Genomic DNA, 24061 nt, shown 5'->3' with positions numbered 1-24061 from the left:
ATACACAGAGAAGGTATGTAGGCTGAGAATTGTCCATGTGTGATTCTCTGTTGATCTTTAACCAGCTAAATAAATAAATGAAAAAGATCCGAGATGTTAATAACACTCCTAAATCCTCACCCTTTTTAGCATGTCTGAAATTAAAAGCCCGTAACACTGTAGCCTATATTATAGTTTAAGGAATATTTTTGAAATTTTTCTTCGAGCAAATTATAGGCTTTTTTTGTTTGTTTTTTTCGCCGATATCCATATAAGTTTGTCGTCTTGTCGTTGGTCTTTCACAAGGTAGCTACATTTTTATGTCTCATACCAAGGTCACATTACTCTCTCAATATCAGTTATAACACAGTGTTTTATAGGCCTACTATATACACATATACATAAAACACAGATAACAGATATACCTCCATAAATAATGGTTCTATAACTTTCCCTATGTGATTGAATAATAATGTATTATTTCAAGTGTGTTTTACTGCTTTTTAATACATTATTTGTTTGTAAAGTCAACTGCTCAGTGTCCACTAGTATCGGAGCAGTTAAAGTTGTCAGCAAATACATGAATAAATTGTGAGGGTGGGTTCAGGTTGAGTGTGACACTTAATGGATAGTCCACTGTGTGAGTGCTGATGGCTGGTCACAACAACAGCTCCTGTGTTTTTTGCTGAATGCCTGCAGCAGGACAATAAACAGAGGTCCTGATTGGTGAAATGTCACAGCTGTGGAAGTTATTACCCAGGAAAGTCTCACGGTGAGCGGGCCGACAAATCTACTAGAGTGATGAGACCCTGCAAACAATTTAGCAATATTCTAATTTATACTTTTAATATTCAGACTCTTTGTGTGTGAATATATTAAAAGGCTGATGAAGAACATATAAGAAAGAAAAATACAGCGTCTCACTGAACATGTGATAGATTAGATGGTGTTGTGATTAGATTACATGGGACTATGGGGATTTCAGGTTGAGCGTGACTAAGCAAAAAAACAAAACAAACATTTAAAAAACTCATAGAGTAATGATGTGTATATTTATTTTCATAGTAACATTTATGTGTAACTATCGGTAACTATGCACACGTAGAGTGTGTAGCTATGTGTATGTAAATGTGTATTTATATATTTATATTTATTCTTTTGACTTAATCATATTCTTAATGATACTCTATTACAAAAAAGTATAATACTTTATACCAGTGATTAATTAAAAGCTAGAGTATAAAAATAGGTCTTCAAATAAATAGGCTAAATGATTATCTTATTTTATCTTATCTTTTATATTAGGCCTATTTATCCTTCAGGGAATGACATACACATTGCAAAAAGTGAAATATTAATACAATCTTAATAGAGGAAGTATAGTGTATGGACTATATTCTTATGTAGTTAGATGCTGTATTAAACAAGTAGTGATAAGTAATCGTTATCTGCGTAATGATATGTGTGATGCTGCTGCTGCTACATTCTGTATCTATGGTAACATCTTCTTGTGCTGCAGACTGGTCCTGAGTAAACATCTGTGAAGTGGAGCCTCAACATTGCGTGCATGCACCGCTAGGCTACTTCCTTTTAAATATATGTTGTTAAAGACACAACATAGAGATAAGATTAAAAAAGAAAAAAGAAAAGAAAACACAAAGTATATATTAGCCCACTTATAAATGCTAAATATTGTGGTAATTTTGCTGGTGAAATTATGTAAATGCAAATATTTAGGTAGGCCTACTACAATGGCATAAATAGTCACACAACTATAACATCTGGCAGAGAGTATCTTGACACATAGGGGGAGGCATGAAAAAAAGATTCTGGGGTTTGTTGCAACTCAATTTTAAGATATCACCCTCAACATCCCAAAAAAGACAAAAAAAAAGTACTGTTCGCCTGACAAATTCTCATGAAAATTATTATTTTTCAGCACTTTATGGAGAATGTCTATGCTTAACATGTATATAGAACATTTCCTTAATTCATAAGCTTCCATTTGAGTCCAAGATGCCTTTCTACTAGCTACTGGAAAGCTACAGGCTGTCTCCAAACAATGCAACACCTATGGTGAAAAACTCCATGTTAACTGACATGATCAGAAACCATTCTATTTCTGGTCTCCCCAAAGTGAACAGATAGATAGAGAAGACCGTTGGCCACAGCAAGTGGGGCTTTTGAGATAGAAAGGCATCTTGGACTCAAATGGAAGCTTATGAATTAAGGAAGTTTTCTATATGGGTAGCATAAATATTCTCCATAAAGTGCTGAAAAATAATAATTTTCATGAGAATTTGTCAGGCGAACAGTACTTTTTTTTGTGTCTTTTTTGGGATGTTGAAGGTGATATCTTAAAATTGAGTTGCAACAAACCCCAGAATCTTTTTTTCATGCCTCCCCCTATGTGTCAAGATACTCTCTGCCAAATTTTATAGTTGTATGACTATTTATGCCATTGTAGTACCTAAATATTTGCATTTACATAATTTCACCAGCAAAATTACCCACAAAGAGGGGTTTTGGCCCAGGCTGTAGCTTTCCAGCAGCTAGTTGACCGGGTTGTCCACCCAGGTTTTAATCCTTGAAGTTCCTAGATATCATTTCTGGTGTGTCTGTTTTGTTTTCCAAAAAACTGGGATTTTGCCCCCTGGGTTGTGTATAAATAAAGTTGTACCTCTGTGATTCTCGCCGCTGCCACCAGATGACGCCACGTCAGAGTTCCAGAACGTCCGGCCAGCTCGTAGCTATGACGACCTAGATTCCGCGACGTTGTCGTCAGTTTTCGGGGACTCGCGCTCGGCTGCTCGGTGTTTGTCGGTGTTCACAGCAGAAGGAAGGTACCATCATGGCGTCGGGAGCAGGAGAGCCGTCCGCTGGACACGACGCAGAACTGGACGAATTACTGGACAGTAAGAGATGACACCCAGTATTTACTCCCACTTAGACGTTACCGACGTTAGCACGGTCGGTTGCGGTTTGAAAAGAAAAGAAAGGGCCCTGGCGTCGTACTGGGATCCCCACATCTCTCTCTCTCTGTGTGTGTGGTTAGCTTAGAGGCTCAGGGGGACCTCCGGATTGAGTCCCTAAAATCTATAGATTATTGCCAATATTCACTTAAATAAATAAACGAATAGGTTACGAGTAGCGTTGCAATAAAACCCCGTGTGTGGACAATGATAGCTACCGTAGCTGTGATCCAGCTCTAACGTTACACAGCGATTTTTATACATGTTTTATCTTTGCCCTTGAATCAAGTTGCTCAACAGAGAGTTGTTGTATAAAGTTCATTAGATCTGCTAATGAATGCACCAGTGTTTCTGTTTGAGCTCCTGTATCTGCTTGATGTGTTTTTGTGTTTTTGGCTGCAGGTAATGGTTTTTACTTACTGTAAACACGTTGCAGTGAACGCCTCATGGCTCCACTGACAGTGCAGGAAGAAATGCTCACTCCAGCCCTTTACTAAAACACATACCAATACAAAAACAATGTGAAAGTACTTTATTACAAGTACAAGTCCTGCCTTCTTAATCTTTCTTCTTTTTCTTTTTTTTAAGTAAAAAAAAAAGATCTGTATTTAAACATTTTCAAGTAAAAGTGAAGCACCCACTCTGCAGAAATCAGTGAATGTACCATCTTTTATGATGCATTGTTGTGTTGTAGCTGTCCCATATGCAGTGATGATCCCTCCAGAGACCCACAAGATAAATCTGAGGGATTCAGCAAATTATTATTGAGGCTTTGACAGATGCAGATTTATTGTCATTTTATGAATTATTTGTCTGAGTTGTAAGGCTGTTTGGACATTGGACTGCAGTTGGTTTAGTGTTGTGCCTCTTGAACTGACATCTGAGTGCATTTCATGAGATACTTTTGCTGTATAAGAAGTGAAAATCATTATAATAGCCTATATGTTTGTGCAAGAGCTGAAATGATTGTTAATCATCAATTGATCATTAGATGAAACAAAAATGAGAAAAACTCACTGGTTCCAGCTTTGAAGCATATTTTCCAGTTTTCTTCGTCTGTTCTGAAAAATATTTGGGTTTTTGACTATTTGTGAGACAAAAACAAGCAGCTTGAATGTGTCTGAAATTATGATGGGCATTTCCTCTATTTTCTTACATATCAGAGACTGACAATAATCTGTAAAGTTATCTTTTTTATAAAAACGATTCTTAGTTGCATTCACCTCTCAACTTCTATTTCCTAATATTGAAGGAAAGAGTCATAATGTAGAAATCATGTGTAGAACTGTTTCTTAGGTGGCCCCAAGGCAGGAATGAGGACCACCACACTATAAACTGTATTACTGTATCATACTGTATAGGGTTAATGTTTAGCTTTAGGCTCAACTGGAAACCAACTGGAACATGCTGCACACGGCGCTATAAAATGGAAATGAGTAGAAGAGCCGGTCTGGTTTCTGGCTGTGGTTCTGATGCTGTGTGTTTCTTTCAGGTGCGTTGGATGACTTTGACAAGGTAGCGGCGCCTCCAGCTCCTGAACCTGCAGCTGCTTCCTCCTCTGCCAACAGCGGTGCTGAGAAGGTCTGTATGTAGGAAAATGACATAATCATCAAACAACTAAACTTTTCTTTGACTTGTTGCTTTGTCATTTTGTTGCTTGAATTTATCTCAAAATATCGTTAGTTAAGTGTCCAACGTCATTTCATTATGTCAACATCAGGCGATTCTCAACCCAAAGATCAAGGGGGTGTGAGTATAGTGAACTGTGTAAGGGAAAGGTTTTGTTATTGTTGTCAGTTTTTATGGTCTTAAGTTTCTAGCTGTGCTGTCTGTGCCTCATTTTCATTAGGAAACAATAGATTGTTTTTTTTTTAGATCATGTCATGTTACTGTTTCCAGCCCCGACTGATGGACAGTATTAGTGTTTGTCTGTTGTCGGGAGAACTTGACTTGGTCGGTTCCTTGTTCTCTTTTGGTGTTTGTTTTCTAAACTTGCCCCTGCCATATGTTTAAAGGGATAGTTCAAAATTTTGGCAAATTGGCCCATTGCCATAATCCCTATAGTTTTAGGAGTAGGTTCGTTACCTTTAATTGTCGGTGCAAGCTATTTTTAGAACGGCAGAGCAGAGCCGTGAGCTGCAGAGTTGTTTTCGAGGCAAATGCAGAGACTGCTTGCGGGAAAAGCTGCCCCCGACGGGAACACGCATCAGCAGTTTTGCATGAATTTACCTCTAAAACAACTCTGTCTCGTAATGTTCATTATTATCTCATAGCGTGGTGAATGTGCAGGTCATAACTTGTCCTCCAGAGCGTTTTGGAGTTGTTGGATTGTGTATTTGATGAGTTTGATGAGGGAAACCAAGAAATCCCATGAGCCTCCGTAGCGTAGCTCTGAGCAGCTCACGGCTCTGCTCCGCCGTTCTAAAAATAGCTTGCACCAACAAATAAAGGTAACGAACCTACTGCTGTGACTAATGTGTAATGCTGTAACAAAATTTCCCAATTGGAAAAAACTGAACCTTTGCAACATCTATGGAAAAGTGCAGCTTCCTCCAGGTCTTTAGAGAGACCCTCATCTGTCCTGTCCCTGTGCAGCCCCCCCTGCTGGAGGACTGTAAGCTCTTTGAGAGTCTCTTCGAGGGAGAGATGGCCTCTCAAGCCAAGGAGGAGTGGGAGAAGGCCATGACGGAGCTGGCCCAGGAGGAGCCGGAGCTGCTGCAGCACTTCCAGAAGCTGTCGGAGGCTGCCGGGAAAGTCGGTGAGGGCTTCCTTCTTCATCTGCATCGCTGTTGTTAGGGGCGTCGTCGTGTTGTTTTTGTGTTTCCGCTCTCAAACCGTTGCCTGTGTTTTCTGTGCAGGCAGCGACACGGCCTCCCAGCAAGAATTCACCTGCTGTCTTAAAGAAACCCTGCGTGGCCTGGCCAAAAATGCAGACAACCTCCAGGTGGGTCAAAGGTTTAATGCAGTGGTTCCCAACCTTTTTTGGCTCGTGATCCCATTTTGACACCAAGATGCGCCAGCTGAGATATTTATATATGCTGCATTTTATTTGAACTTGATTTATATTTGAGAAGGTGAAAGTATAGAATACTGTTGTTTAAGATTGTGTGTGGTGTTTTTAATCATCATTTTAAAAAGAAGAATAATTAGTAAAAAAAAAAAATGTTATTAGTAATTTTATTTTATCAATTACTAGACATTTCAGGCGACCTTATTTGAATTCCAGGTTGAAAAACACTGGTTTAATGTTTTGAATCTCTTCACTGCAGTAATAGACGATACAGGGCCTCATCCCGACCGTCATAATGACCTTGAACAAAAGATTAATCTTAAGATCGATTGTTAGAGTTGCCCCAGTGTTAATGGATGTGAAATGAAGAGGTCCTGTGAAAAAGAACTTTCTTAAAGGGACAATTAAAGCCCAAACTAAAGTCTCTTGTCTAACCACATGGTCCTGTTGTGTCACAGTCAGCGGGACTGGCCGGGGACGATCTGGTCAAGGCTCTGGAAGGCCTGGGATTGGAGGAGGGAGGTGAAGCAGGCGGCGAGGAGGGAAACATCCTGCCCATCATGCAGTCCATCATGCAGAATCTTCTCTCTAAGGAAGTGCTTTATCCGTCTCTCAAAGAGATCACTGCCAAGGTTTGTCCTCACAGCGCTCGCTTTACTCTAGGATTTACACAATCAGCTTTTTTGGGGCTGATCACCAATCACGATCCGATCATGTGAGGGAGCAATATGTCTATTTAACTAATGTGTTTATTTACTGTATATATACGTATCTACTGAGTATCAACAATGAGACATGTCTATTTTGCTTTGTTGGTTTGTTTAAAGCAAAACAAACTCGTCTCATTGGTTTAAATGTTTGTTTTATGTCTTTGTGGCGTTTATGTTTTGATCCCTGTCACTATGTGATGGACAATAAAGCTTTTTGAATCTCGAATCATTAGCTAGCAACATCATCACTAGTAAACAAACATGTCGGTGCTGTGGAACTTCTTAAGGTGCAGCCACATTATACCCGACTAAATTGCAGACTGTCGCTCTCATTGAAAATACATTGGGTTGCACCTCCGGGTGTCGCCGTCGCTGCACTAAGCATGCTGGGATACCCGAAGGCACGACTCAATGTATTCTCAATGAGAGCAAAACGACACTCCACGATTTAGTCAGGTTTAGTGTGGCTGCACCTTTAGGAGTAAATGGGACAGATTAAACACAACTGTGAGAAAAACACGCACATCAGGTAGGCCCAGTTGGGATGGGTGCTGGATAAAGGAAGAATCAATGAAATAAAGAAAAAATCCGCACACCATAGGAGCTCCCTTCAGAGGATTTGATAGCGTGACGTTTCGAGCAGCAATGCTCTTTTTCAAACTGCTGTGTAGCTGGTACAGACAGGAAAAGTACAAACAATCATCATTCTGTAGAGAATAAATAAACATTCTGTAGAGAATAAATAAACAGGGATTGTTTGTACTCTATAGATTTATGATGCTTTTGTCTACAAAAAAAATGTTTTTCTCCACCATGTACTTACCTCATGGAAAATGTATTTTTGCTTGTATTAATTTTTTCTTTTATATGGATATTTTGTGGAAGTCACACCCCCCTTTTTTCAAAATGGTTGACTCCAAATTGGTTGATTGCTCACCTGGGCGGGGTCACTTTGTATTTAAGCAGTTTCCTGTCTGTACCAGCTACACAGCAGTTTGAAAAAGAGCATTGCTGCTCGAAATGTCACGCTATTAAATCATCTGAAGGGAGCTCCTATGGTGTGCAGATTTGTTCTTTATTTCACAGATTAAAGCAGAAGTGAGTGATCCGGTCGTTTTCGCTAATGCTGCGTTCCAGGCAGGCTTTTGAAATCGTAAATTACAGCTTCAAGTCACAACTTACGACTTTGTAGCGTTCCAGGCAACCCACTCGTGTTTTTCCGACCTGTTTTACCGGTGAAAGTCACTATAACGGCCACTCGTAACTTCCGACCGGTGAACTCGTACCAGATCGAACTGGTACCACTTCACGGTCGGAAAAATACGAGTTTCCTTGAACGCACCATAACAGTCCTCGTCGCTACGTCACCACATTCACGGCGTTCCTTGGCTGCACACACAGCCCTGCATGCCGTTCTCTCTCCTCATTGGATAAAAACTGTAGGATACGATAAATGTTTTCTCTTCGGCTCAGAGCAGAGCAGAGTGACTGACAGACCCGTGTTTCAGTCCAAACACTCTATGTAAGTGATTGCTGTCGGAAGATATAACTATTTAAGACTTATATTAACACAAATATATCACTCACTTCTGCTTTAAACACAAGCTACCTGCAATCGAATCTGCAAAAAGTTTCAACAGGACAATGACGTCATTGATCGAATCGGTCACGACATTTTCCTAAAATAAAATCTCAAAAATATTAAGGGAATAGCTGTTGGGGTATAAATTATATGGCATACGGCCGATCTCACGAATTGCGTAAAGTGCAAAATATCGGCCGATCCCATATAGCCGATCAGATCAGCAGAAAGCTACTTTACTCTTTATGTTACTGGAGCTCCTGTAGTAACTGTCCCTCACCCTCTCAGTACCCAGACTGGCTGGACGCCAACAAGCCGAGCCTCAGCGCCGAGGACTACCAGCGCTACGAGCAACAGTCCAAGATCATGGGAGAGATCTGTAAGCAGTTTGAGAAGGAGGGGGAGGGGCCCGAGGAGAAGGAGAGGACGTTCGAGGGCATCATGGACCTGATGCAGAAGGTAGAGACGACGCCAAAGACGGTTTATAAACCAAGACCTTCCATGACGAGTCAGCTTCCTGTATTATGTCACTAGGCTTCTGCTCGGCCACGCCCCTTTAGGGAGACCAGAGGCAGCATAGAGTGTATTGACTCCAATGGGAAAACTGAACGTGAACACAGATTATGGTCGAGTCTTTCTCCCCACAGTCACTGAAGTAAATTTTGGACTCATTTTTCACAAGCCACATCTCTTCTGAACAGTTTGACACCAAAATGGCAATTTTCAGACGGACACATCAGGAGAAAATCCACTTTGTTCCAGACCTGTCTCTGTCTCTACGACACACTCTCGCCAGATTTGGCACAGATCTCCTAGGCAACGTCAAACAAACGGCCGCGAACTCCCGTGAAAATGATTTAAATTATTTTTGTCATGCTAAATATTACTGTTAGTAGTGTAAATATTTAATGTTATCATAAGAAAATATAAATATCTCACTTTCATCTACCTACAAATTGTATAAATCCACACACACGTTCACAGACGAGGTGGGGTGACGGTTGGCCACGCCCCCTTTTAGAGAGACAGGAAGTGTAAACCATTTCTATCACTGGAGCAGCCGCTCATGGAGTATCTTTCCATTTATTGAATATCTTTGACGACGCATCTCACTTCCTCAGTGGTTCATTAGGGTTAGGTTTGATACACGTGAGTCTGTGTCTAATCAATACTGTGATGGATCAAATACTGATATGATACAGATACTTACATTAAAGGGCATTTCCAGTTGTAATCAATGTTTACCTCAGATATCATATCACCTATGATCAGTTAATTTCATACCATCCATACTCCTACCTAACTGCATAACTGCCATCTATATTTTTTTCAATATTCTTTAATGGGCTCCGGACTAATTTTAAAATTGTTCTGTGGTCGCAACTAACGTCCTTTTGACCATCATGTACAATGTACAATTAAATTAAATCAAAATTCGGACCTACCGCGGTTTCTGCATTGTTCTTTTCTGGGTCAGAGAACAAACAAACGACACTGTGCCTCAAATTCAGCGGCTTCAGCCTTCAGTCTGTTGTGTTCTCTGACCCGGCAAGGAACAATGCGGAAGCCGCGGTAAGTCCGAATTTTGATTTAATTTAATTGTAAAGCAAATTTTAAAATGTAAATGATGGTCAAAAGGACGTTACTTGCGACCACAGTTTAAAATTAGTCCGGAGCCCATTAATGAACATTGAAAAAATGACAGATTCTTGAACAAAAACAAATATAAACGTCCACACGCTGCAGTTGGGAGTATGGATGGTATGAAATGAACTGATCATTGGTGACCTGATATCATTCTGAGGTAAACATTGATTACCACTGGAAATGCCCTTTAAAAAGCTGTTAGTGTGAGAGGAAGCCCTTTACATTGACAGTGGAGGGCATCGGCTTACAAACTGTTGTACATGATTGAACCTTAAAGCAGATATCAGCTTCACGGCCGTTTCGGCTAATGCTGCGTTCAAGGCAGGCTTTTGAAACCGTAAGTTACAGCTTCAAGTCACAACTACGACTTGGTAGCGTTCCAGGTAACCCGTAGCTCGTGTTTTTACCATCCTGTTGTCTGTGAAAGTTCCCTATAACGCCCACTCGTAACTTCCGACCCGTGAACTCGTACCAGATCGAACTGGTATGACTTCACAGGAAGGAAAAACACAAAGTACGAGTTTCTTTGAACGCACCATGAGTTAGCAGCCCCCGCCCTTGTCAGGCATCAATTGGTCCTCGTGCTACGTCACCACATTCACGCGCATCCCTTGGCTGCACACACAGCCCTTCATGCCGTTCTCTCTCCTCATTGGATAACACTTGTATCCCACAAGGAAAATTTTCTCCTCGGGTTACAGCAGAGCAGAGTGACGGAGAGACTCGTGTTTAGGCTGAAATACTTCATGTAAGTGATTGCTGACGGAAAATAGGACTATTTAGGACTTATATTAACAAAAACATTCCACTGATATCTGCTTTAAAGGGATAGTAGCATTTTTTTAAAGTGTAAAAAAGTAAAGTATAGCGAACAATGGAACTGTGTATTTTCTTTTCAGGTAAAACCTCTTTTAGGCCACGAAAATGGGTTGTTTCATTGGGTCTGTTCACAACACTGTATGTTGTAAATCTCTGGGCAGGGCTATGGGCTGGCGTTGCTAACGGGAGGAGTGCAGAGCGTCTTCTACTGCAATTAAAGTACTTGGGGGCTATTTGTAGATCATACAACCCCACTTTAAAAAAAATGCTACTATCCCTTTAATGTGAAGAGACTTTGTCTTGTTGAGAATGAAACGCATCAATGTGTTTGTTGTGTTTTTTGTTCACAGCTGCAGGACCTGGGCCAGCCACCCAAAGAGCTGGCAGGGGATGCGGTGAGTTTTACTGTTCTCAGTCAACAACAGCAGCAACAACAACAAAAACTGTTCTATGTATATGACAATTCTTGAACAACATGACATCACTTTTACAGCATGTCTGTGTTTTCTAACCTCATTTCGAGCAAAGGAGTTGTTTTTTTTCTTTTCTCTCACCACATGGTTTTAGTTGGACACATTCCTCTGTGGGTATTTGGTCTCAGCTACAGACTGTGACAGAGCTCAGGCTCCACAGAGGACGGTCATGTTGACATTTCAAGCAAAGAGTAGATACGGTCGCGGACATCCAGTTTAAAAGGCGCTGGCCTCAAAATTGTAGACAGGAAAGGCAAAAAAAAGGAGACCGCACACATCAGCTCCCTTATGTGCAGATTTATTAGCACATCAACAATAGTAACGTTTCGAGCGTTGCATTGCTCTTCATCAGACTAACTCATACAAATCAGACGCCCCATTTTTGAACCTTCCCCTGAGGGTCACATGATGAGTCACATGGTAAAGGGAATGTATAAATCAGAACACACCTTGTGCAAAATAAAAACATACAAAACTATATCAGTCAAAACTCCATCATAATTTAAATAGATCAACACCCATCAGGCCGACTGGCCGTCATACAGATCTAATAAATTAGAGGTGCCTCTTAGTAATAGGATGGCTAATTTTCAAAGTCTAAAACAAGGTTATCACATTTTTTACATTTTAATCATGTTTAGAGATTTAACATATTTTAGATTTAATCATATTTTAAAGTTCAATTTCCTATAACCTTGAGCTAGATAAAGGACCAATCCAACCACAAAAAAATGGAAAAGTTAACATTATATAGAAGACCAAACATGCATATAATCCAACAGTAGGACTCCCTCATGATAAGTATCAAGAAGCAAAACATGAGAAGTAACTACTACAATGATCATACGCTACGACATTTCAAGCAAACACATACATTATACAGTATATCCCTGGATCAGGAATCATACTTATGTTCACATCCATGTGTCCCAGTCTTCACCTTTTATTGTTTTGACCCATTCTCAAACCATTTGTACATGTAGGTATATTGCTTTTTATATGTTTGTTGTTTTTACAGCCACTGGTTTTTTTTTATTTCAAAACATCACACATCTTCGGGAAAGCTTTCACTAGTGTTTTTTTTTAGTTTTTTTTTTTTTTTAGAACAATTAGTATAAAGTTTTGTAATAGTTTAGAGTTGGGAGCTACTGTGAACTTCAGATTGGACTTGCAATGTGCTTGATTGTTGATATTTGTTTGCATAGATCAGGACTGTGTATGTTCAGTTAATAGGTCAAGGTCACAGTTTATTCAAATAGCAATAACCTTCTCTGCCCAAGCTTGAAATTAAAAACAAAACAAATATGAAATATATAAATATATATATATATATATATAAATATATAATATATAAAATTGCAATTATTAAAAACCTACTAAATAAATAAATACTAAAGCAAATTAAATATCCAACAAACACAGGTATTAAATACCATTAATCTTAAATGTATTTTCCCAAAAATATAATCTTATATAATATTAAGGGAATAGCTGTTAGTGTATAAATTATATGGCAAAATTGACAGTTTTGATGATTTTCAGGGTATATAGGAATTTTGAAGTTCATTTTAATACCTTTTTAAGACTTTTTCAAGACCTTCTCAACATTTTTCAATACCTCACCGCCACTTCAAGCTGTAAACATTTACATCAGTGACACTTTTAATGTAACAGTTTTAGTTTGTGATAAAGATTATAGACCAATGTGATGCTACAGAATTCAAAATAGGCTGGGATAAAGCAAAGTTTATCAAAAAAACAAAACAAACATTGCTCCACTCTCAAAAAACAAAAACAAGCATCTTCTTTTCTTTTTTATGTACCGGTTCATCTTTGTTTTTTAATAAAATTAATAAATTCACACACTTTTACAATGTTTTTTTGGACTCTTGGACAGCTAGGCTAATTCAGAAAAAATACCTTCAAAATTTAAGACTTTATAACGTCGTGAAAATACTTTTTAATACTTTTTAAGGGTCTTAATTTCCCCCAAATTGATTTATCACCTTTTAATACTTTTCAAGACCCCGCGGATACCCTGATTTTGTTTTTGTTATTTATATATTTTTATATATATATCGATTTTTATATTAATCGCGATTTATTTCTGGCGATTTTTTTTTTTTTTTTTTGGACGACCAATCTTTATTGTACGATCATGTATTCTGTGCCATTACACTCGACAAAGTCAAACCGGCTTGTTGTGTTCGTTTGTTCTATATCTATGTGAACAAATGAACACAACAGACAAACTGATGTGATGTGTGTATTGTTTTTTGTAAATATGACTTATGATGTATTGTCAAGTGTTTGGTTCAACCTGCTCTTGTTTAAGGAAAGAAAATCACAATAATTGAAATATAAAATCGCAATACTTGGTAAAATCGAATCGCAATACTTGGTAAAATCGAATCGCAATACTTGTTTAATCAGAATCGCAATTTAAATCGAATCGGGACCCAAAAATCGTTAGAGAATCGAATCGGCACAAAAGCATATCGGCCCAGCCCTACAGTATATGTAGGTATTGTAATGTTGCCCCACTCTTAGTGTGTTGTTCCTCTTTCTTCCTCCTCCTCCGCAGCCTCCTGGATTTAACTTTGACATGGAGTCACTGAACCTGCCTGGAGGGCCGGGGGCCGGTGCGGCAGAGCAGTGCTCCATCATGTGATGATGATGAGGCGGCGGCGGCGGCGGCGCGGTCCATCAGAAGCACTGGAGCCAGAGGGTCACTCTGTGTGTGCGTCAGCGATGAAGAGGAAGAGACAGAAGCAGAGAGTCGGGCAGGAGTGTGACCAGACCGTCGACACTGTTCTCTCCTCAAGCAGAAGGTGTGTGGACGGCAGCAGCAGCATCATCATCATCATCATCATCATCAGGAGGAGGAAGAGGAGGCACGACAAAACCACCAGGAGCCACAAATACACACACCAACAAACCAACAACAAAACAAACACACTCTACTCTGTAAAAATCACTTAACGCACAACTGAGAACATCTTAACATCTCTGCATTAGTTTGTCAGCAGCTCCTCCACGGTTTAGGTTTAACTGCATTCCTTCAAAAAACAAAAGAAAAGAAAAGAAAATGCCACTGCCGTTTCCATTTCGTTTTCACGTACTGTTTAGCCTCAAGGTAAAAATCTATCAAACCACTTCACGGGTATAAACGGTGCCTTTACACACAAAAAGAAAAAAAAAAGACTTTAAGTTATTATTTTAAGTCTCATGATGAAGTGAATACTCTGCTGTCACTCAGCTCAGCACCTCAGATCATAGTTTTAGAGTAGAGTGATATCATCCACCAACGCTCATGATCATTCATTGGTATTTTAACGCACCTCTGTCTCTCTGTGCAACGCGGACAGGAGCCAACGGTTTATAGACATGTAGAGAAACTGGAAGAAAAAAAGAAAGAAAAAAACGTGTGTACATGTGTTAATTATTTAAAGAATTAAAAAGACTAAAAAGGATTCGTGACGAGTTTCCCAGCACTTACTGTAATTCAGCCAACTAATAACGACAAGAAGACCCATTCCCTGAGTGTTATTCCCTCATTCCCAGGTGTTCATTTGAAGTGTTTGAGATGATTGATTGATTCCCGGATGCCTTTGCTGTGGTTACAGTGATCATTATAGTGTAGAGTTTCCAGTGCAAAGTGCTTCCCTTGTGATTTTCCCCCCATGTTTTTAATGTGCAGAGTGGTGTTTTCTTTGCTATGGGGTCTCCCCCCTGCTAGGAAAGAAAAAACACTTTGAGTGGCGTTCAGGAGCGTTTACGTATGTAGATCCTCGGTACCCTCCATTTTAAAAGTACATCATGTTCTTTCCTGAAAAAGCTGACCGACAAGAGGAGGAGAAACACGACTGTAATCGATGCTGATTGATAACTCTCGATGAACCACGCTGGGCTGTGGTGGTCGCCGGGTTTGTTTACTCAAAGCGGCCGCTACTATTTTGCCAGTGAACAAAAGTTAAACCGCAGAGAGAGAGAGAGAGAGGTCTGGAAATCACACGACCATCAGCTCATCAACAACTGTATAATAAAAGGGGTACTACTACTGTGAAAGGATTCAGTCAGCCGTGCACTGAAGAGAGATCAGATTTACTTCAAACACAGCTAAGAGGAGGGGGAGAGGGGGGTGGGGGTGGAGGGTGCAATCGTTTGAACTCTCAGGGCCGATGCAAACATGCCCAGAGCACCGTTACAAAAATGCAGCCTGTCGTTTGACACTATTTTGTTTTGTTTTGTAAATATGAAATAAAATAACGATATATTGCAAATTAATTTTGTTGTTGTTGTGAATTATTATTATTCATGATTGCTTTGATGTTTTATCGTATTCATAGTATCAAGTGGAAGAATATAAGAGGTAAATTTATTCACATACACTACTTACAAAAAATTAGGGATGTTTGGCTTTTGGATAAAAATTTCAGAATGCACCTGAAATGCACTATAACCTTTACAGGTGAACTTAATTTAACTTTCTCTAAACTTGTTTGAGTTGTTTCAGTACTTATTGAATAACGTGCTGTTCTCTAACAAGGTGATTAACCACAAAAATCACAAACACTATATAGGATATGTGCAGTTTGGTGGATTGGTTTGTGTGTTTGTTTTGTATTTCATTATTACGATTATTTATTCTAGCTTTTTTTTAATGCTCTTTTTCAGTTTATTTTTTATTTATCTTCATGGTTGCACCGTTTGGTTTGGCATTTATACCTTTCTTTTTTTTTCCATTGTAGAAAAATTTAATAACCTTTTTTTTTCTCTCAAAATAAAAGGGTTAGGGTTACTAAAAAGAATTTAACCAGCCGGTGGTAAACCTCTAAAAACCTGCGGGTAAGTTAATTAGCAACCGTTTTCTCCGCCGGGATCGACGACAGAGGTACGCCGACCGAGCACGTCAGCAGACCGGCTGCTGCCGCTGTGATGTCCCGGTCATTGCTCCACAGGTGGAGCTTCACTTCTCCGAAAACATCGGAGCAGACTTCTAAACAGCCGTCATTTGGATAAACTGACCGCATATTGGGAGACTAAACAGTTACTTTCTCGCTTGAAAAAATATTAAAAGTTAATAAAGTGCATAATAACAGCGTTACAGAAGAAAATAAAACTGCTTTTCGCCCGTTTTACAGCTATTGTGTCATCAGGTGGGATCTCTGGTCGTAAATAGTCGCAAGTCCGTCACTGACCAATCAGCATTCATTAGCAGAATGCTAGCGTTTTATGGGCAACAACAGCCCAACCTGTAGGAAATTGAAAGGACGAAACTTCTCAACAATTTCACTTTTAACCTATAATCCATATTGATCTTGCAGAAAAGACAACAATATTTGCGATTTTTTTTTACTATTACCAGGTGAAAGGGACAAATGTAGCCTTCTAGCTCCATAGGGCCCCATTCATTCTGCACTCGCCCGCGAGCACTCCTAGTGGAATTCTGGTGGAACTGCAACCAAGTTCGATACAATGGGGCTAATGGAGAGTGGCAAGGCTCGTCAATAGGACGAATCGCCTTGTTGTTTACAACTACTTCCGGGTAGAAAACCAGCATTCGAACAATAGTGACGGACGAGAGTTACGCCATATATATCTACATATCAGCTTTTCTATTTTCAAAAAATCTGTTTTGTTTGTGAAGGTGCATCAGACGGTTCATGCCTCCACATCGTCCATTAATTTCTGATCAGTCAAGTTAAAGGAGCCTCTGTGTTGTCTCTGACCACTGGGAGCACTGTGGACAAGTTTGGGCTTTTTATTTTTATTGTCATGTGTGAACCTTTCTCTAGTTTGATGCATGTGAACAAGAAATTAAACCTGGATGTAAACTAGTCAGGATTTTATTTCCTTGTTAAATCAGCTTCTAAAATACATGAAACTCTTTTGTAAAGCTTCAGTGATTCTCAGCTTTAACCCAAATCCTGCTCATGATTTGATATATAATTTATATAATGAGAAACAAATGAAATATTCTCTGAATGCAGCAAAGACACAAGATGCTAACAATGATAGCTGGATCAATGAACCACAATTATCAGCAAAGAGCAAGAATAAAATCAACTGCTGGCTTCTGCAGAACCTGAGGCTGAACTGTGTGATTTTTATGCACATAAACATTATAGAATATCTTTGAATTTAGTTTATACATCTTTAGAAACTTTTTTTTAGTTTTGTTACTTTTCAGTTTGGACTCTGAAGCAGGTGAAGATGGTTTCTAGTATTTTATAATATTGATTCTCTACAGAGTGATGTCAGCAGAGGACACTCCAGTGCTGCAGGGATGATGTATGTTAGCATCATTCAAAGGTTATGGCATTTTTTCCACTGGCTTTTTGATCATTGTAGTAGGCTAAATAAGGTCGGTGACAAACAAAAGTTCGGCAACATAATCTTCACAAATGAATAAAGATAAAACTACAAGAAATACCAAGGTAATATGTCATGTTTCTCTAGAAATTAAAATGTTCCACTGCTGTGATGAATGTGAAACTAAGTGTAGGAAGGAAGGAAGTTTAAAGCAGTAACTTACCCACCACCTCACACTGGTTCAGTTTAGTCTGAGAGAAGTCAGAGAACATGAAGTCTGTCTTTGTGATACTGGGACTGCTGGTCTGCACCGAGGCTGAAGGTAAGACATGAACACTGTTTGATGAACTGATATTGATGATAGATCAATGATAATGGAGAGAGATAGGAAATGTTGAGACAGAGAGAGAAAATGACATGTAGCAAAGGGCCGCCGCAAGTGGAATCGGACTGGGACCGCTGTGGCGAGGCCTAGCCTCTGCATATGGGGAGCCTGCTCTACCCACTGAGCTAAACAACAGATTAACAAATTCAACATTCAACAAATATGCAAATAATACAGATCAGACAGATACTGAATTAAAATAAATGGTGTACTGTTAAATGAATTCATAGCAATGGAGAGGAAGAGGTGGTGTGGTTGTGGAAAAACTTGTGAACAGGAAACTGAAAACTGCCCGCAGAGACCTTTAGAAGGGTGGGTGCTTTTCTTTTTTTTGAAAGGTCTCTGCAGGCGCCCGGTCTTCAGTTTAGTTTAGTTTCCTGATCACAAGTTTAAGTATTATGCTCCTCTTTGGTGGAACATAGTACTTGATGGTCTGCATTTCCATTGAGGTGGTGAAGGGTGGAGGTGGGCCGAGAAATGTCTTGTGCTGGATGAGGGTATAGAGAGAGAGAGAGAGAGAGAGAGAGAGAGAGAGCACTTTTAAAGGGATAGTTCACCCAAAATTCAAATTTCATTCACTCATTTTCTACTGACCCTCATGTGGACTAAGGGCTGGGAGAAGTTTCAGAGTCCTCCGCGCCTTCTCTGAGTTACAGCGGGGCTCCGTGCAGCACTGCATGTCCATATGACGGTTGCAAATTGATTTTCTTCATCCAAAAAGACACACCAAAAACCATCCAAATACCTCCACACAGCTCGTCTGTAATGTCCCTCTTGTATTGAAGCCCTGATATGAGAAATTGTTCAGAAAAAATTTAATTTAATAAGTCTATATTTTAAGCTTGTTTGTAGCGGAAGCTCCTCGTGTCTCAGTTCACTGCTCTGCCTGTGTCAATTTGGACGGACACAGGAAGAGCAGTGCTGGGAGCTTCCACTACAAACAAGCTTAAAATATAGACTTATTTAATTTTTTTGGGAACAATTTCTCATGTTGGAGCTTCAATACAAGAGGGACATTACAGACGAGCTGTGTGGAGGTATTTGGATGGTTTTTGGTGTGTCTTTTTGGATGAAGAAAAGTGAGCCTCGTCCGCTACCGTCATATGGACATGCAGTGCTGCACGGAGGCCCGCTGTAACTCAGAGAAGCCACGGAGGACTCTGAAACTTCTCCCAGCCCTTAGTCCACATGAGGGTGAGTAGATAATGAGTAAAATTTGAATTTTGGGTGAACTATCCCTTTAAATATTGACAGCTAAAGACTGATTGGTGAGGGAGAGGAGGTGGGGGATTGTGATTGGATGAAGTCAAGTGATGAGAGGTGGAGCAAGAGGGAAGCAGGAGAGTTGGATTGAGACTCAGTTCAGTCATGTGTGTTTTGTTTTCACAGGGTCCAGAGCTCAGACTCCTGTGTTTGTGAAGACAGGAGAGGATTTACACCTGGAGGTCAAGAAGACTGATGTACCTGAGGATTATGATGATCTCACCTGGCTACTCAATAAAACTGTTGTTCTAGTCAAATTTTTTTCAGCTGGTAGAGATCCAAGAGTTTTGCCCTCTTACAGAGAAAGGGTTGAGGTCACTATGGAAAATTTCTTTGTGAAATTGAAGAATCTACAAAAGTCAGACAGTGGAGTTTATACTGCCCTAGTGACTGGTGATAGAATTGATCAACTATCTGAATACGTCGTCACAGTTGAAGGTGGGTTTGTTAACTCTTCAGACGCTGCCAGAGAGAATCTGCTGCTGTTTCTAAAACTCTTCCTGTAAACTCTCCCCTCAGATCCAGTGTCTCCAGTGAAGCTGACAGTCGACTCTGTGACAAACAGCTCAGACTCCTGTGACCTCACTGTGACCTGCAGATCACTGGACTCACATCAGATCAGCATCAGCACCACTGTTACCTGTAACACCACCACCTGCAGTCAGGGGTCAAAGGTCACAACCTCTGATGCTACTCTCCATCATGTTTACCTGCTGAATGACACGATCATCTGTAACCATAGCAACCAGGTCAGCAGGACCAATGACAGTATGATGATTGATCACTTTTGTCCCCGGCACATTGGTAAGTCTGACAGAGAAAACATCCTGTTGATAATATTACACAGTCAATTTAGAACAAATAACAAAATTATTCATCATCATATTAGATAGAACCTATAAGATAAGTAATTCAAAGGGACATTAAGTTAAAGCAGAAGTGAGTGATCCGGTCGTTTTTGCTAATGCTGCGTTCCAGGCAGGCTTTTGAAATCGTAAATTACAGCTTCAAGTCACAACTTACGACTTTGTAGCGTTCCAGGCAACCCACTCGTGTTTTTCCGACCTGTTTTACCGGTGAAAGTCACTATAACGGCCACTCGTAACTTCCGACCGGTGAACTCGTACCAGATCGAACTGGTACCACTTCACGGTCGGAAAAATACGAGTTTCCTTGAACGCACCATAACGGTCCTCGTCGCTACGTCACCACATTCACGGCGTTCCTTGGCTGCACACACAGCCCTGCATGCCGTTCTCTCTCCTCATTGGATAAAAACTGTAGGATACGATAAATGTTTTCTCTTCAGCTCAGAGCAGAGCAGAGGGACTGAGAGACCCGTGTTTCAGTCCAAACACTCTATGTAAGTGATTGCTGTCGGAAGATATAACTATTTAAGACTTATATTAACACAAATATATCACTCACTTCTGCTTTAAAGTAGTGAATTTATTAGTCAATAATCTTCAATTTGGCTTCAATATTATGACTGTCATCATTTTCCTCGGTCCAGTTGACCCTGGTAAATTATGGGGCACATTATATTTAAACCATCTCTTTCGTGAATTTTTGAACACCCATTTATTATTATTATTATTATTATTATTATTATTATTATTATTATTATTATTATTATTATTATTATTATTATTATTATTATTATTTAGATCTTTTACCATGAAATTTGTGAAATCTGTCAATAGCACAAGATGTGTTGGTAGAGTAGGACGCTTTAAGAACAGGTGCACATTTCTAATCAGGTTTTTATCCTTTATCACAGGTCCTGAACCACTTCGTCTCTACGACTCTACTCTTGTTGTTGTTGCAGTTGTTGTTGTTGTTGTTGTCGTTGTTGGTGCAGTCGCAGTTGCAGCTGTTGTTTTTTCAAAAAAAGCAAAAGGTGAGTAGGAATGTGCTCTGTAACAGAATACACTTTTAAATCTCCAAATCCATAATGTCCACAGGAATTCAGCATCCTCAAAGTATGTGTGCGTCATTTTCTTTACCTATACATTTAGTTGTGTAAAACAATAATTACATGATTAACAACTTTTCTTACTACTTACAGGATCGATAGGACTAGTGTTGTGACGAACGTCTGTGTAACTCAAAGCACCTATTTTAGTACAGTACATGTGGGTTTTACAGTATATCATTGATTATTATATAATTTAAATTATTCTGTTTAATGAACTGTAGCAGAACAAGTCAATGTCAGAGTTGGTGCCGTTCATTCATTCTGCGTCTCCAGGCTGCATCGCAAATTTAAAATACTAGAAATAGAGGTTTCAAGTGTGATAGGTGCAGTTTGTATAATGTGAATATTAATGAACTTACACAGTAGAAATCCAAAGGTAAAGAAAATCTAAAAACATTCTTTATGACTAACTTGCAGGTAACAAAGAGAGCATCGAAAATACAATTTATGCCGAGGTAAGTTTTTCCAATCTGTATCCCAGAGTTCAGTCAGACAAAGAAATCTGAGAAATGTAATAACAAAAACCAGATTTGAGTAAAGAGGAGGAGTAAATAAGTGTTTTTTAAAAATCAATAGGCCTACCTACCACATCCCTGTGTCCCTGCTCCATCAGCTGTTCCTGGTTCTGCCACATGTTACGTCACTGGTCTCACTGCTTGTTAAACACTCTGCATCAGATCAGCCTGTTGCGTTTCAACATGTGCAGTAACTGCATAGGTTTCTGATAATTATATTACTTCATATGTATCATAAAGGCACCTTTAAAACTCTCTGTGGTTTATCTTCCAGACTGGAACAGTCCGACCAGTGGATCAGAGTCAAACCAATGATGCTTCAGGTATTTCTACAACCTATGATTCACCAGGACCTCACAATGTACCCTGTGTGTTCATTCCTCATTGCACAAAAAAGTTACAATCTGTAGAAACAAGACAAGCATAAAGCTCTGTGTCTCTTAACGGAAAATCATCGACTGTACATTTTATTAAGTTCTTTTGAACACACTAATCGGATTACAATAATAGATACAGAAAACAATTAGGCTATATAAATATACAATACACAAGAAAGAGCTATTTCAGAATGCAAATGAAGAAATAAAAAGTTCCTGATGTAAAAAATAGTTGAACTATGACACATATTTCACAGCTTCTGCTCTCAACACCTTCATCATAACAAAAAGCATCAGTTATCATCATTTTCAGATTTTCTTTCAGACCATTGAAGGTTTATCTACTGAGGCTTCCCTCCCTTGATGTAGCGGGGGAATGTAATTTGGTTCAAAATGTTTGGTTCTGATATGTTCGTGTTGTGATGATACGTCAATTTTGTGTTTGACGATGACAATGTGTTTTTTGATTCTGCTATATTGTTCCTGTTGGTATCAGGAGAGCTGTACACATGTTGCCCACATTTTTGCACATTTTACGTTGAGTAGCATGGTCATGTTTTTCTCTATGGCTGAAATGGTCGTGTATCTGCACGTATGATTGATGAAAAATTAATAAACAATGCAAATACAGTACAGTGTAAGTGTGTTACAGTTCCTGGTTAACCTCAGCATATGGGTTTTCTGGTGGAGAGTTTCCTCCGGTCTCAGTGGATGTTGTGTAAAATGTTTTGGTAATTTGTTAGATATTAAATACTGGCTCTGATCAGAGTCTATTGACGAGCCTATTGACGAGCCTTGCCACTCTCCATTAGCCCCATTGTATCGACCTTGGTTGCAGTTCCACCAGAATTCCACTAGGAGTGCTCGCGGGCGAGTGCAGAATGAATGGGGCCCTATGGAGCTAGAAGGCTAAAATTGTCCCTTTCACCTGGTAATAGTCAAAAAATCGCAAATATTGTTGTCTTTTCTGCAAGATCAATATGGATTATAGGTTAAAAGTGAAATTGTTGATAAGTTTTGTCCTTTCGATTTCCTACAGGTTGGGCTGTTGTTGCCCATAAAACGCTAGCATTCTGCTAATGAATGCTGATTGGTCAGTGATGGACTTGCGACTATTTACGACCAGAGATCCCACCTGATGACACAATAGCTGTAAAACGGGCGAAAAGCTGTTTTATTTCCTTCTGTAACGCTGTTATTATGCACTTTATTAACTTTTAATATTTTTTCAAGCGAGAAAGTAGCCTAACTGTTTAGTCCCCCAATATGCGGTCAGTTTATCCAAATCCCGGCGGAGAAAACGGTCGCTAATTAACTTACCCGTAGGTTTTTAGAGGTTTACCACCGGCTGGTTAAATTCTTATTAGGAGATAAATGTTGGTCTCATTGATGAAATCTAACAATTGTAGCAGTAGCATTAGTTTATTGTTTGAATGAAAAGTGAAGCTTCATTTGTGTATTGGACAGAGAGCAGTGCTGCCTGGGGGCTCTGTAGCCTCCTACGTTCACCACATTTACATAAATAAATAAATGTTTTACAATGAACCGATCATCTGCATTAAATGTTTTTTTTTTATTTTTATTATGTTATATTATATAACATGGTTACGGTCCGCGGTTCCGTAGACGGGCTGGACAGGCTGTCATCGTGCTCTGAGGTGACTCAGAAATTACCGTAAAGCAGCACCTCTTGTCTGTGACGTCATCATGTTTTTTGAACAGCTTTTTAGAACAGAAAAGTGAACTTAAAAAATCCAATATTCAGCAAAGTGTATTTTATTGCTTCAGTCTTTTGATAATAATCTTCAAATTGCTTGACAAAAAATTATTTCCAGAGAAAAGTGGATTTTTAGGGGTGTATCCCCATTGACTCCCATTCATTCTGCACTCGCCTGCGAGCGCCCCCACATGGACAGAGACGTGTTCCGAAAACCCGGAAGTTGGACGAGAAATTCTTTTTATTTATTTTTTTTATATATATTTATTAGAAATACAAATCTTACAAGCAGCAAATTTCAATATAAAATGCATTTTGA

At 39.4% G+C, this 24061-nt stretch overlaps 1 protein-coding gene across 1 annotated transcript; it reads left to right on the top strand.

The window, feature by feature from the left end:
• Window positions 1-2792: 2792 nt before the first annotated feature.
• On the top strand, window positions 2793-15479 carry pex19 (peroxisomal biogenesis factor 19). The gene is made up of 8 exons (XM_083992133.1): window positions 2793-2894; window positions 4444-4532; window positions 5547-5709; window positions 5810-5895; window positions 6420-6593; window positions 8542-8712; window positions 11070-11114; window positions 13777-15479. The coding sequence occupies exons 1-8, from the start codon at window positions 2831-2833 to the stop codon at window positions 13861-13863; spliced, it is 879 nt and encodes a 292-aa protein (XP_083848259.1). The 5' UTR covers window positions 2793-2830; the 3' UTR covers window positions 13864-15479.
• The last annotated feature ends 8582 nt before the right edge of the window (window positions 15480-24061 follow it).

This window comes from Trachurus trachurus, assembly GCF_905171665.1.
Source record: "Trachurus trachurus genome assembly, chromosome: 17".
Taxonomy (NCBI): Eukaryota; Metazoa; Chordata; class Actinopteri; order Carangiformes; family Carangidae; genus Trachurus; species Trachurus trachurus.
The sequence above is the reverse complement of the archived record's forward strand: the minus strand, read 5'-3'. Positions and strand labels throughout refer to the sequence as shown.

What these genes read in the sequence shown, in the direction of transcription:
- pex19 (XM_083992133.1), top strand. Translation starts at nt 2,831, where the DNA reads ATGGCGTCGGGAGCAGGAGAGCCGTCCGCTGGACACGACGCAGAACTG. An exon ending in ACTGGACGAATTACTGGACA is followed by an intron (nt 2,895 to 4,443) that starts GTAAGAGATGAC and finishes TGTTTCTTTCAG; the next exon opens with GTGCGTTGGATGACTTTGAC. An exon ending in AAAATGCAGACAACCTCCAG is followed by an intron (nt 5,896 to 6,419) that starts GTGGGTCAAAGG and finishes GTTGTGTCACAG; the next exon opens with TCAGCGGGACTGGCCGGGGA.